General features: G+C 47.0%; 1 protein-coding gene and 1 pseudogene across 2 annotated transcripts in view; both read right to left on the minus strand.

Moving 5' to 3' along the window:
• Positions 1 to 1,462: 1,462 nt before the first annotated feature.
• Positions 1,463 to 12,692, minus strand: part of LOC308596891 (uncharacterized protein) — a 233,865-nt gene continuing 222,635 nt past the window's right edge. Inside the window, exons 87-88 of the mRNA XM_081212195.1 lie at positions 6,637 to 6,807; positions 1,463 to 1,621 (exon numbers count right to left, since the gene is read on the minus strand). Of these exons, the coding sequence (XP_081068321.1) occupies positions 1,614 to 1,621; positions 6,637 to 6,807 (179 nt within the window). The 3' untranslated portion in view covers positions 1,463 to 1,613. The remainder of the gene's footprint in view (positions 1,622 to 6,636; positions 6,808 to 12,692) is intronic.
• LOC308596226 (myosin light polypeptide 6 pseudogene) lies at positions 8,204 to 8,979 on the minus strand (annotated as a pseudogene). Its single transcript has one exon. The product of its transcript is annotated as a myosin light polypeptide 6 pseudogene (transcript).

Genomic DNA, 12,692 nt, shown 5'->3' on the forward strand with positions numbered 1-12,692 from the left:
TTGAGTCCAACCCCTTGTTGGCCAAGGAAAGCCTAATCCCATCACCAGACTTGCCAAGGGTTCCAGACATGCAAAGGAAGTTCTATTGTACTTTGGGTGGTGGGACTTCAGAGGCGTTTGCCTATGCTCATCTTATACATGAGTCTTGCCCTGAAATGTCCCCTTATGCTAATCTTGTACCAAGGACTTGTCTGCACATGTTTGGCAAGGCTGAACTAGTGTAACCCCTGTCTACCCCTCCCCATTTTGTGACGTGTCAGTGATGTAGCAATGGTGCTGTACGAACTGTATTCTGGGATATGGTGGGAAAGTTTTAAAAGTCTTTGTCACCCCATCCTCGGGGTTCAAAATTCCTCTTTGAACCTGTTGTGCAATAAGCTTTGGTCTACAACTTTGGTAGCTGGACTCCTTCCTTTATTCCACAGGGACCCGCGGGCTCTGCCTGACCAGCTGGGTGACTGAGCAGCCTGGCACACCTAAATTTTTCCGTAACATACCCATTCTGCAGAAGAGCTACTTTTACAACTTCTAAAAATATCAGAAGTCTACCCCGCAGGAACTCAGGGCAGGGGAGTATGTTGTGTGCTCAGGTCCTGTTGGGGCATCTCGTTGGCCACTGTGAAAACAGGTTGTTGCGCTAGATGGGCCTTTGATCTCAACCGGCACATCTCTTCTAATGTCCTTACGGACGTTGTGATAGGAATTTTATGGTCTTAGACATATGTTAAATGTTCATAAGTGTACCAACCAAGCACATACATAGATCAGCACAGGAAGACCGACCTGGAACCATTTTGATTCCCAGTCTGTCCCAAACTGACCAAATGTTTTCTCTGCAAGGTCAAAGGAAAATGGAAAAGCCTCCCCATTGTCTTTTCCTTCACAAATCCTGTCTTAAGGGTATGTCTGTGTTTGAATAGGGTGTGAGCCTGTGACCTGGCCCAGGAACTAAGTATTTATCACTACAAAAGACTGACCAGGCTCCCCAGGGTATCCAATCAAGTAACCTGCCAGACAGGAGATAAACAACAACAGGAGAAAAACAATATTCAAATTTCTGTTTTAGACCGCCTTTTCTGTGATGTAGGTGTGGTGTATCTGGGGGGTGGTCTTAGGTTACACCCCTTCTGTGATGTATGTATGATGTTTCTGGGGGTGGTCTTGATCTACAGGGTGGCAATTTCAAAAGTCTTTATAAGGCCTTGCACGCCATTTTTCTAGGTCCCTCCTCTCTCCTGCGTGTGAGGGGAGCACCCTGTTGCAACAGATCAATAAAGATCAAGCTTACTATCTGCTTTGCTTCTCAATATTCTCAATATTCTCTGGTTGGCCTCTGCTATTCTCTCCTACCAATAGGGAACCCATGTAAGGACTCTATATGGGCTCTTGGATACCAAATAAGGGAAAGGGGCAATTTTTGTTTACAACAACGTTACCATCTTCCAAGCAAAGAAACGGAAACTCCTTTCCCAATGGATTTATTTCTCCCCCAAGTGGTATCTCCCTTGTTCACAGAACAGGTAAGTGGCAAAAAAACCCAAAATCCGGCCTTTGTCCAACTATCCCAAATGTACAGTCCTGGTTGGTGCTGCTTCCTCGTTCCCATCAACCGGTCATCGTCCTGTGGCAGATTTCCAGAAGGGAAGGGAAACAAAAGAAAACAAGAGCATATCTTAAACCAGCTAGAAGAGAGGTCTTTCATTGTTTGAACATCTAGGGATAAGAAGCATCACAAAATCCTTACGGAACAACTCAGTCCCCACCTACAGTGATATCTGCAATGCATTCGGGACTGACAATATAATTTTGGGGGTGCTAAGGGATGCGGGTGGCGCTTGCGGGATGTAAAAACGTATTGCAGCCAAATACAACATTCCTACAATGCACATGGTGGGGAATGCTTTGTACCACTCAGGAGAAAACTTGCTAGTTCCTTCTGAGCTTGGACAGACTTCCTTTGCATGTGACTTAATGTGGGTGTGGCCTGTTTTTGGACAGAGGAGCACACGGCCTCCGTGTTCTGCTCTTCTTGTACAGTGGTACCTCGGGTTACATACGCTTCAGGTTACAGACTCCGCTAACCCAGAAATGGTACCTCGGGTTAAGAACTTTGCTTCAGGATGAGAACAGAAATCGTGCTCTGGCGGCGCGGCAGCAGCAGGAGGCTCCATTAGCTAAAGTGGTGCTTCAGGTTAAGAACAGTTTCAGGTTAAGAACGGACCTCCGGAACGAATTAAGTATTTAACCCGAGGTACCACTGTACTTCATTTTGCGTTCCTAAGAGTTAGAAGAAGTGACTGCTGAGTCACAGTCATTAGAGAATATTTCCCTTACGGATAGTTCAAATAGTTATATGTTGTTCTGTAAATTAAGTCTTCCTTCAGGGATCTTATTGTGAACTGGATGGTTGTAAGTAAACTAGTTTTATGTTAACTTTAATCAGATGGTCGTGTCTATTCTTTTAGGAGGGATATAAAAAGGGAAACCAGGAATCCTAAATAGTGAGGCTCAGATGAGCCTGCAACTAGCTAACCGCTGTGTAATTTAAAAGGAGGGTTGTTTAACAACTCTGCTAAGTTATAGAACTTGTTGACGCAAGTTAGGATGGATATCATAAAATAATATATCCTCTCCTGCCTCCCTAAACGTCACCACAGTGCTGTGGTCTAAACCACTGAGCCTCTTGGGCTTGCTGATCAGAAGGTTGGCGGTTCGAATCCCCGCAACGGGGTGAGCTCCCATTGCTCTGTCCCAGCTCCTGCCTACCTAGCAGTTTGAAAGCATGCCAGTGCAAGTAGATAAATAGGTACCACTGTGGTGAGAAGGTAAACAGCATTTCCATGTGCTCTGGTTTCCATCATGGTGTTCCGTTGCGCCAGAAGTGGTTTAGTCCTGCTGGCCACATGACCCGGAAATCTGTCTGTGGACAAACGCCGGCTTTCTCGTCCTGAAAGCAATATGAGTGTTGCAACCCCATAGTCACCTTTGACTGGACTTAACTGTCCGGGTGTCCTTGTCCTTGACCTACATCTGAGGATTCCTGGTCCAGGACCATAACATCAGGTTGCAACAAACAGGCTGGGTCCCCAAGCCACCTCTGATGGAACAAGGCACGCTGCCTCATTTTAGAAGTCCTGATCGGCAAGCCCAAGAGGCTCATTGGTTGAAACCACAGCGCCACCCGGTTGGGCTTCTGCCTTGCTTGTAGCAGCTCCCTAGGAAGACTCCCTGCCTTACCCAGGAATTAAAGGCAGCAAAGGAAACTGGATAGATTCGTGTGAGGTACCGAGGGGGTCCAGGCTGCCCAAAGATGGAGAAGCAAATTTCACTGGCAGAAGTAACATAGGAAATTGGGACTCAGTAGAAGAAGGGAGGTGTGTGGGACGTGGGTGGCACTGTGGTCTAAACCACTGAGCCTAGGACTTGCCGATCAGAAGGTCCGCGGTTCGAATCTCCGCAACGGGGTGAGCTCCCGTTGCTCTGTCCCAGCTCCTGCCAACCTAGCAGTTCGAAAGCACGCCAGTGCAAGTGGATAAATAGGTACCACTGTGGCAGGAAGGTAAACAGTGTTTCTGTGAGCTCTGGCACTCGCCACTATGCTCTGTGTGCCAGTAGCGGTTTAGTCCTGCTGGCCACATGACTTGGAAAGCTGTCTGTGGACAGGTGGTACGGCGAGACAAGAATCATACCCTGGAATGTGGGCAGCATGAAAAGCTACAGGATCCCAACAGGAGGTTACAGCTGGAAACTAACCTCTATTGCATATTGAACTCTTCAACTTTCAAACTCCAAAAATGAGGGGGGCTAAGAAGTTGTAACTTGGGAAATTCAATGGCCAGGGCTGAAAGGAGCTGGAATCCAATGATACCAGGAAAACTGCAGGTTTTCTGTTTCGGATTAGGCCATGAGTAGGCAAACTAAGGCCCCGGGGGCTGGATCCGTTCCAATCGCCTTCTAAATCCGGCCCATGGACGGTCTGGGAATTAGCGTGTTTTTACATGAGTTGAACGTGTCCTTTTATTTAAAATGCATCTCTGGGTTATTTGTGGGGCATAGGAATTCGTTCATCCCCCCCCCCAAAAAAGGGACAGTGGACCGGCCCCCTGCTGAATAAGTTTGCTGACCCCTGGATTAGGCAGACCCACAATCTGCTCTCAGGGGGTCTTTCTTCTTTTGTATTGGGGTGACAACATTTAGGAGGCAGCCTAAATCCCCACAAGTGTTGCCCCGTTCGCCAGATTTTGCCCAGAGTGAAAAACAGAGGGGAATGAGAGGACCTGTCAGGATTTGGAGCGATATATTTACAGTGGTACTTCTGGTTACGCACTTAATTCGTTCTGGAGGTCCGTTGTTAACCTGAAACTGTTCTTAACCAGAAGCACCACTTTAGCTAATGGGGCCTCCTGCTGCTGCCGCGTCACCGGCGCACGATTTCTGTTTTCATCCTGAAGCAAAATTCTTAACCCGAGGTACTATTTTTGGGTTAGCGGAATCTGTAACCTGAAGCGTATGTAATCTGAAGCGTCTGTAACCCGAGGTACCACTGTATATGCACACCGGACACAGGTGGCGCTGTGGGTTAAACCAGTGATCAGAAGGTCAGCGGTTCGAATCCCTGCGACGGGGTGAGCTCCCGTGGCTCGATCCCTGCTCCTGCTCTGTCCCTGCTCCTGCCAACCTAGCAGTTTGAAAGCACGCCAGTGCAAGTAGATAAATAGGGACCGCTCCGGCGGGAAGGTAAATGGCGTTTCCGTGTGCTGCTCTGGTTCGCCAGAAGTGGCTTAGTCATGATGGCCACATGACCCGGACGCTATACGCCGGCTCCCTTGGCCAGTAAAGCGAGATGAGCGCTGCAACCCCAGAGTCGGTCACGACTGGACCTAATGGTCAGGGGTCCCTTTACCTTTACCTATTTATATGCACACTTCAACGAGTTCCACGAGGTTTCTCGGTGAGGGAGGGGAGCGTGCAACTGCGCGCTGCAAAAGTTCCCAGCTGCTCAGAACTTTTGCTCAGCTCCCCTTTCTCTTGCATGTTATTTTCCTCTTGCTAGCTTTAAGGGCGTGGGTGGGAAGGGAGGAAACTGACTGTGGAGAGCGTCAGTCTGGCATCCGCGTAGCTGGTGCAGCAGCTCAGCTGGAAAGAGGACGGTTAGCTCATCAGAACAGTAGCTAAAGGGGTTTAGGATCAGCCAGCAACGGAATGCTTCACTGCCAGCTGAATCCAATTTCTGCATAGGTGTTTTTACGCACAGCCACATACCGGCTGGCAAGGAACGGGGGAAGTGGAGGCGGGAGAAAATATGGTACCTGCACCAGCCCTTAATCTGAAATATTTTCTAGGAGGCACTGGCAGCCTGGCAGGGTCTGAAGAACCATCTTTGGGGCTGGGACACAGACAGCTGTTTCACACTGAGTCAGAACATGGTCAGGGTTATAGTCTACCCTGGCTGGCAGCGGATCTCGGGGAATTCACGAAGGGCTTTTCTCCCAGTCCTACCTGGAGATACAGGGGATCAGACGTGGGGCATGCAAGGAGCTACAGCCCTCCCCCAAAAAGAACGAAGGAAGCTGCCTTAGGCTGAGTTAGAGCACTGCTCCATCCATCTCAGCACAGCTTTCTATGTTTGGGGAGTAATAATAAGAATAAATATTCAAAAAACCCCACACATCTACAAATAAAACCATATTATCATTCTAATCTAATCATTACATATATATATATACACATACAGTGGTACCTCGGGTTACAGACGCTTCAGGTTACAGACTCCGCTAGCCCAGAAATAGTACCTCGGGTTAAGAACTTTGCTTCAGGATGAGAACAGAAATTGTGCGGCGGCAACGGGAGGCCCCATTAGCTAAAGTGGTGCTTTAGGTTAAGAACAGTTTCAGGTTAAGAACGGACCTCCGGGATGAATTAAGTCCTTAACCCGAGGTACCACTGTATTGACTTCCGTCCTTTGTTCTAAGACCTCGAAATTTTTACTCTTTCTAAGTTGTGTGTTTTCGTTTTTTGTGTTCTTTTTTCTCTTTTGTACCCCCCCCTTGTTTGTACTGTTTTATTTTGGATTCAATGTTTGTAATTTTTGTTGTAATTTTGCATTGAAGATAAAAAATTATTATTATTATTAATAATAATAATTTATACTCCACCCATCTGGCTGAGTTTCCCCAGCCACTCTGGGCAGCTCCCAGCAGAATATTAAAAACACGGTAAAAGGTCAAACATTAAAAACTTCCCTAAACCTTCAGTTGTGTTTCCAAAGTTAGATAGTTGTTTATTTCCTTGACATCTGATGGGAGGGTGTTCCACAGGATGGGTGCCACCACCGAGAAGGTCCTCTGCCTGGTTCCCTGGAACCTCACTTCTTGCGGTGAGGGAACTGCCAGAAGGCCCTCGGAGCCAGACCTTATTGTCCGGGCTGAGCGATGGGGGTGGAGATGCTCCTTCAGGTATACCGGGCCGAGGCCGTTTAAATTTGTATACCAGCCTATGCCAACAAGTTCCCTTCCAACTGTATAATTCCATGATTCCATGATGGGGGTTCCATGCCGCCGGGGTCGGGTATGCTCATGCCCCCATGCAGGGGGCTGGGTGAGGGGCAGAGGACAAATGCACACAAAACCACCTCACCTGTAGTCTTCTTGCACCACAGCTCGCATTTCTGCTTGGATGGAAACTGATTGGCGTTCCCTCCGCAACCTCCAAATATAAAGGGCCGGCAGTTGTTGGCTGCCTGGTGGTAATACCAGAGGACTGTGTACCGTAGACAGGAGCCTTCATCCATTGGTAGGTCACAGGGATCTGCAAAGAACCACAAACAGCTTGTGAGTGGGTGAGACGTCATCATCACTTCAAGCAACTTTGGGTGGAGAGAAGAGAGAGAGACACTCAACATGCTGAATGAAAATCCAATTTTAAAACCCCAGGTACTACCGGTGCCATTAATATGCTTGGTGCACTATAAATACAGTGGTACCTCTGGTTGAGAATGGGATCCGTTCCGGAGGCCCATTCGAAACATGAAAGGTATGCAACCTGCAGCAGTGCATCTGTGCACACGCGGTTGCGGGTCGCTGCTTCTGCGCATGCGCATGACATCATTTTGCGTGTCTGCCCTTGCGTGAGCGGCGAAACCCGGAAGTAACCCTTTCTGGTACTTCCGGGTTGCGGCGGGACGCAACCTGAAAAAACGTAACATGAAGCAAACGTAAAATGAGATATGACTGTATAGGTCCCTGGCCCAAGGAGGTAACAATCTAAAATTCAGCGCATGAGAAACCACAGAGGAAGGAAGGGGGGCAGAGAGATGGGGTAAGAGAGTGGAGAAATTGGAATGCATTTCAGTTAGGTCACAGCTAAGGGCGGATGTGGGTGGCGCTGTGGTCTAAACCACTGAGCCTCTTGGGCTTGCCGATCAGAAGGTTGGGGATTTGAATCCGCACGACGGGGTGAGCTCTTGTTGCTCTGTCCCAGCTCCTGCCAACCTAGCAGTTCGAAAGCACACCGGTGCAAGTAGATAAATAGGTACCGCTCTGGTGGGAAGGTAAACAGCATTTCCGTGCGCTCTGGCTTCCGTCACGGTGTTCTATTGCACCAGAAGCGGTTTAGTCATGCTGACCACATGACCCGGAAAGCTGTCTGTGGACAAACGCCGGTTCCCTTGGCCTGAAAGCGATATGAGCACCGCAACCCCATAGTCACCTTTGACTGGACTTAACCGCCCAGGGTCTTTTACCTTTTACAGCTAAGGACGTGGAGAAGAACTTTGATTCAGGTCAAATGCAAAGAAAAACCACCCTATTTTTCGCTGTCCAAAACAACACAACAACCGAAAGACACAACAACCATCCTTTGAAATTTGCACTTTTCTGAATTTTGCGCTTGAGGCTACTGTACTATGTGACAGCCCCCTGAGATATTTGAAGAGATTTCTCCTGCTTTGGGGGGTAGGACTCGAAACCAATGGCTTCAAGTTACAAGGCAGGAGATTCCGACTAAACTTCAGGAGGAAATTTCTGGTAGCAAGCCGTTCAACAGTGGAACGGATTAGCCCTCAGGAGGTGGTGGACTCTCCCTCCTTGGAGGTTTTTAAGAAGAATGGTGGCAAGGAGGGGAAGAGAGGTCTGCAGGCTGCATGCAGGTGCCTCCCTGCCCACCTCACATGTAGTTATGGGGTTTTTTTTGTTTTTTTTAAAGACATTTTTGGGAACAGTTTATTAAAGCAACCAAGAGGAAATAAGCTGAACACTTCTGGAAATAAAGTGATGCAAGACAAGCCAGCAGTTTGCTTCCCTGCCCTTCAGGAACACCCCCTTCAGACAAATGTCGTTTTCTTCCTTTCCTTAGCCCTCGCCTCAAGGACTAAACCAAGAGGTTGGAGAAAGAGGGAACCAAAAGTAGTTTCAGACACAGATAAAAAGGCACAAACATTTTAAGGATAAACTGGAAGAGGTTCTCGGGAGGAGCTAGAGGTGATCTTCAGCCACTCAGAACCACCCACACCAACTCTTCATAGTTAATGCAGCCATTGCTGTCTTCATGGCTGGCCACAAGCATCTCTACTTCTTCCTCGGTCATCTTCTCCCCTAGGGTGACAAGCACATGGCGTATCTCTGCTCCCATGACCGTCCCGTTGCCCTCCTTGTCGAAGACCCTCAGCCCCTCCACATACTCCTCAAAGCAGCCTTGATCCTTGTTCTTGGCAATGGTCTGCATCATGGGCAGGAACTGCTCAAAGCTCAGGGTCTTTACATTCATTTCTTCGCTCTTGGGGTTCCCCAGAACTTCCATGACTTCAGCATTGGTAGGATTCTGGCCCAGGGCTCTCATGACATTGCCACACTGGCTGTACAGGATCTTCCCATCTCCAGTTCTGTCAAAGAGCTGGAAAGCCTCCTTGAACTCGGCGGTCTGGTCTTCCGAGAAGTCACACATGATTCGGGCTGTTGGCAGTTCCTCTCGCCTGGCGCTCTGACCATGTAGTTATGGTTTTAAACTATAATTATTAATAAATAACACATTTTTATTTATACCCCGCCCTCCCCGGCCAGAGCTGGGCTCAGGGCGGCTAACACCAGTAAAATTACAATTAAAAAACACACAAACCAATTTAGAATACAGGTTAAAATATAATTTAAAATGCAGCCTCATTTTAAAAGTAGCCCATAGATCAAAACCATAAGGGGAGGTAAACATAAGGGTCAGACGGAGTCCAACCCAAAGGCCAGGTGGAACAGCTCTGTCTTGCAGGCCCTGCGGAAAGATGTCAAGTCCCGCAGGGCCCTGGTCTCTTGGGACAGAGCGTTCCACCAAGTCGGGGCCAGTACTGAAAAGGCCCTGGCCCTAGTTGAGACCAATCGAACCTCCTGGAGGCTGGGGACCTCCAAAATGTTGTCATTTGTGGACCTTAAGTTCATCCACGGGGCGTACCAGGACCTCTTCTGTGTGAAGCCCCCAAAATAGTTCACAGTCTGGATCCAGGTCACGTTGACCCTGGAACCTTTGGTGGCACCCGCATCCTTCTAACTCCCAAGCAGAGGTTGAGACGTCATCTGTCAGGCATGCTTCAGTTGAGATCCCTGCATTGCAGGGGGTTGGACTAGATGATCCTTGGGGTCCCTTCCAACTCTATAATTTGATGAGTGCATGGAATTTGCATCCATGGGATACAGCGACAGCCACCAACTTGGACAGCTTGTAAAGGGGGTTATGTGAATTCACGGAGGCTATAAGTGACAACCGAAGAATTTTGAATTCTGGTGCTGGAGGAGATTCTTGAGAGTCCCATGGACTGCAAGAAGAACAAACTTATCCGTTCTGAAGGAAATCAGCCCTGAGTGCTCACTGGAAGGACAAATCGTGAAGCTGAGGCTCCAATACTTTGGCCACCTCATGAGAAGAGAAGACTCCCTGGAAAAGACCCTGATGTTGGGAAAGATGGAGGGCACAAAGAGAAGGGGACGACAGAGGACGACATGGTGGGACAGTGTTCTCGAAGCTACCAGCATGAGTTTGACCAAACTGCGGGAGGCAGTGGAAGACAGGAGGGCCTGGCGTGCTCTGGTCCAGGGGGTCACGAAGAGTCGGACACGATTAAGCAACAACAACATCAGTGACAACTTGCTGTGATGGCTATGTTTTGACAGGGCTGTTGTGTTTTGGTCCTGCTTCCGGGCTTCCCATTGCGGCATCTCATTGGTCACTTTGGGAACAGGATGCTAGAACGGATGTGGACCGCTTTCGGCCTTATTCATCTTCTGATGTTCTTACTTTGTCAAGAGGAATCCCACTCTCATGTCAACAGGCAGTTTATTGCAAGAGTGCTTTATACTAATCCAGAATGCGGCAGTTAGACTGGTGACTGGGAGCGGCCGCTGAGGCCACATAACACCGGTCCTGAAAGACCTACACTGGCTCCCTGTACGTTTCCGAGCACAATTCAAAGTGTTGGTGCTGACCGTTAAAGCCCTAAACGGCCTTGGCCCAGTATACCTGAAGGAGTGTCTCCACCCCCATCGTTCAGCCCAGACACAGAGGTCCAGCTCCGAGGGCCTTCTGGCGGTTCCCTCATTGCGAGAAGTGAAGTTACAGGGAACCAGGCAGAGGGCCTTCTCAGTAGTGGCACCCACCTTGTGGAACGCCCTCCCACCAGAAGTCAAGGAAATAAACAACTACAGTGGTACCCCAGGTTAAGAACTTAATTTGTTCTGGAGGTCCGTTCTTAACCTGAAACTGTTCTTAACCTGAGTTACCACTTTAGCAAATGGGGCCTCTCGCTGCCGCTGCGCTGCCAGAACACGATTTCCGTTCTCATCCTGAAGCAAAGTTCTTAACCCGAGGTGCTATTTCTGGGTTAGCGGAGTCTGTAACCTGAAGCGTCTGTAACCCAAGGTGGCACTGTATCTGACTTTTAGAAGACATCTGAAGGCAGCCCTGTTTAGCGAAGTTTTTAATGTTTGATGTTTTATTGTGTTTTTAAATATTTGTTGGGAGCCGCCCAGAGTGGCTGGGGAAACCCAGCTAGATGGGCAGGGTATTAAATAGATAGATAGATAGATAGATAGATAGATAGATAGATAGATGATAGATAGATAGATAGATGATAGATAGATAGATAGATAGATAGATAGATAGAGATAGATAGATAGATAGATAGATGATAGATAGAGAGAGAGAGAGAGAGAGAGAGAGATAGATAGATAGATAGATAGATAGATAGATGATAGATAGATAGATAGATGATAGATAGATAGATAGATAGATGATAGATAGATAGATAGATAGATAGATAGATAGAGATAGATAGATAGATAGATAGATAGATAGATAGATGATAGATAGATAGATAGATAGATAGATAGATAGATAGATAGATAGATGATAGATAGATAGATAGATAGATGATAGATAGATAGATAGATAGATAGATGATAGATAGAGATAGATAGATAGATAGATAGATAGATAGATAGATAGATGATAGATAGATAGATAGATGATAGATAGATAGATAGATAGATGATAGATAGATAGATAGATAGATAGATAGATAGATAGATAGATAGATGATAGATAGATAGATAGATAGATAGATGATAGATAGATAGATAGATAGATAGATGATAGATAGATAGATAGATAGAGATAGATAGATAGATAGATAGATAGATAGATAGATAGATAGATAGATGATAGATAGATAGATGATAGATAGATAGATAGATAGATGATAGATAGAGATAGATAGATAGATAGATAGATAGATAGATAGAGATAGATAGATAGATAGATAGAGATAGATAGATAGATAGATAGATAGATAGATAGATAGATAGATGATAGATAGATAGATAGATGATAGATAGATAGATAGATAGATGATAGATAGATAGATAGATGATAGATAGATAGATAGATGATAGATAGATAGATAGATAGATAGATAGATAGATAGATGATAGATAGATAGATAGATGATAGATAGATAGATAGATAGATAGATAGATAGATAGATAGATAGATAGATATAGATAGATAGATAGATAGATAGATAGATAGATAGATAGATAGATGATAGATAGATAGATAGATGATAGATAGATAGAACTTTGCAGAGAGCTGATGTCAACCATAGGTGAAAGCTCAGCTTCATATTCGCCAATTTCCTTCGCTGTTGAAAAGAGACAGGCTTGCCCCCCCCCTTGGGGGCTGGTTAAGCCACTTCCCCCCCTCCCCCGCCCCACATGTGCTCCATTACCAGGGACACTTCCTCTAGTGAAAGTGACTCTCCGAAATGCCATTTAATTCGCTGCTTTTCACCCCGTAATGGGCTTGGCGTGCTCGCCACCGCCAGCGCCGAGACGGATCCATTATCTCCTGATCCCCTGGAGCCGCAGAGGCAAATGGAAATCCGCTGGTTAATGAGGGCATGCAAATAAATTTGCTGAGAGATTTAAATATTGATCGCTACGGGCTCGGCATGGCCCGCATCCCCCTCCCTCTCCCCGCCGTACGAGGAGCTCTTGATAAAAATGTCACGGAAACAATCGCCGGGCGGCCGAAGCATCAGGAGCAATAAAAAGGAGACTTAATGGCTTTTAACAGCTTAGGCGAAAAGGTTGGGTGTTAGTCAGAGGGGAATCGGTGGCCGTGTTGGGGGAGGCCGGGGGGGTGAATGTCAGGGAGCT

Source organism: Podarcis bocagei, assembly GCF_964188305.1.
Source record: "Podarcis bocagei genome assembly, chromosome: 10".
NCBI lineage: Eukaryota > Metazoa > Chordata > Lepidosauria > Squamata > Lacertidae > Podarcis > Podarcis bocagei.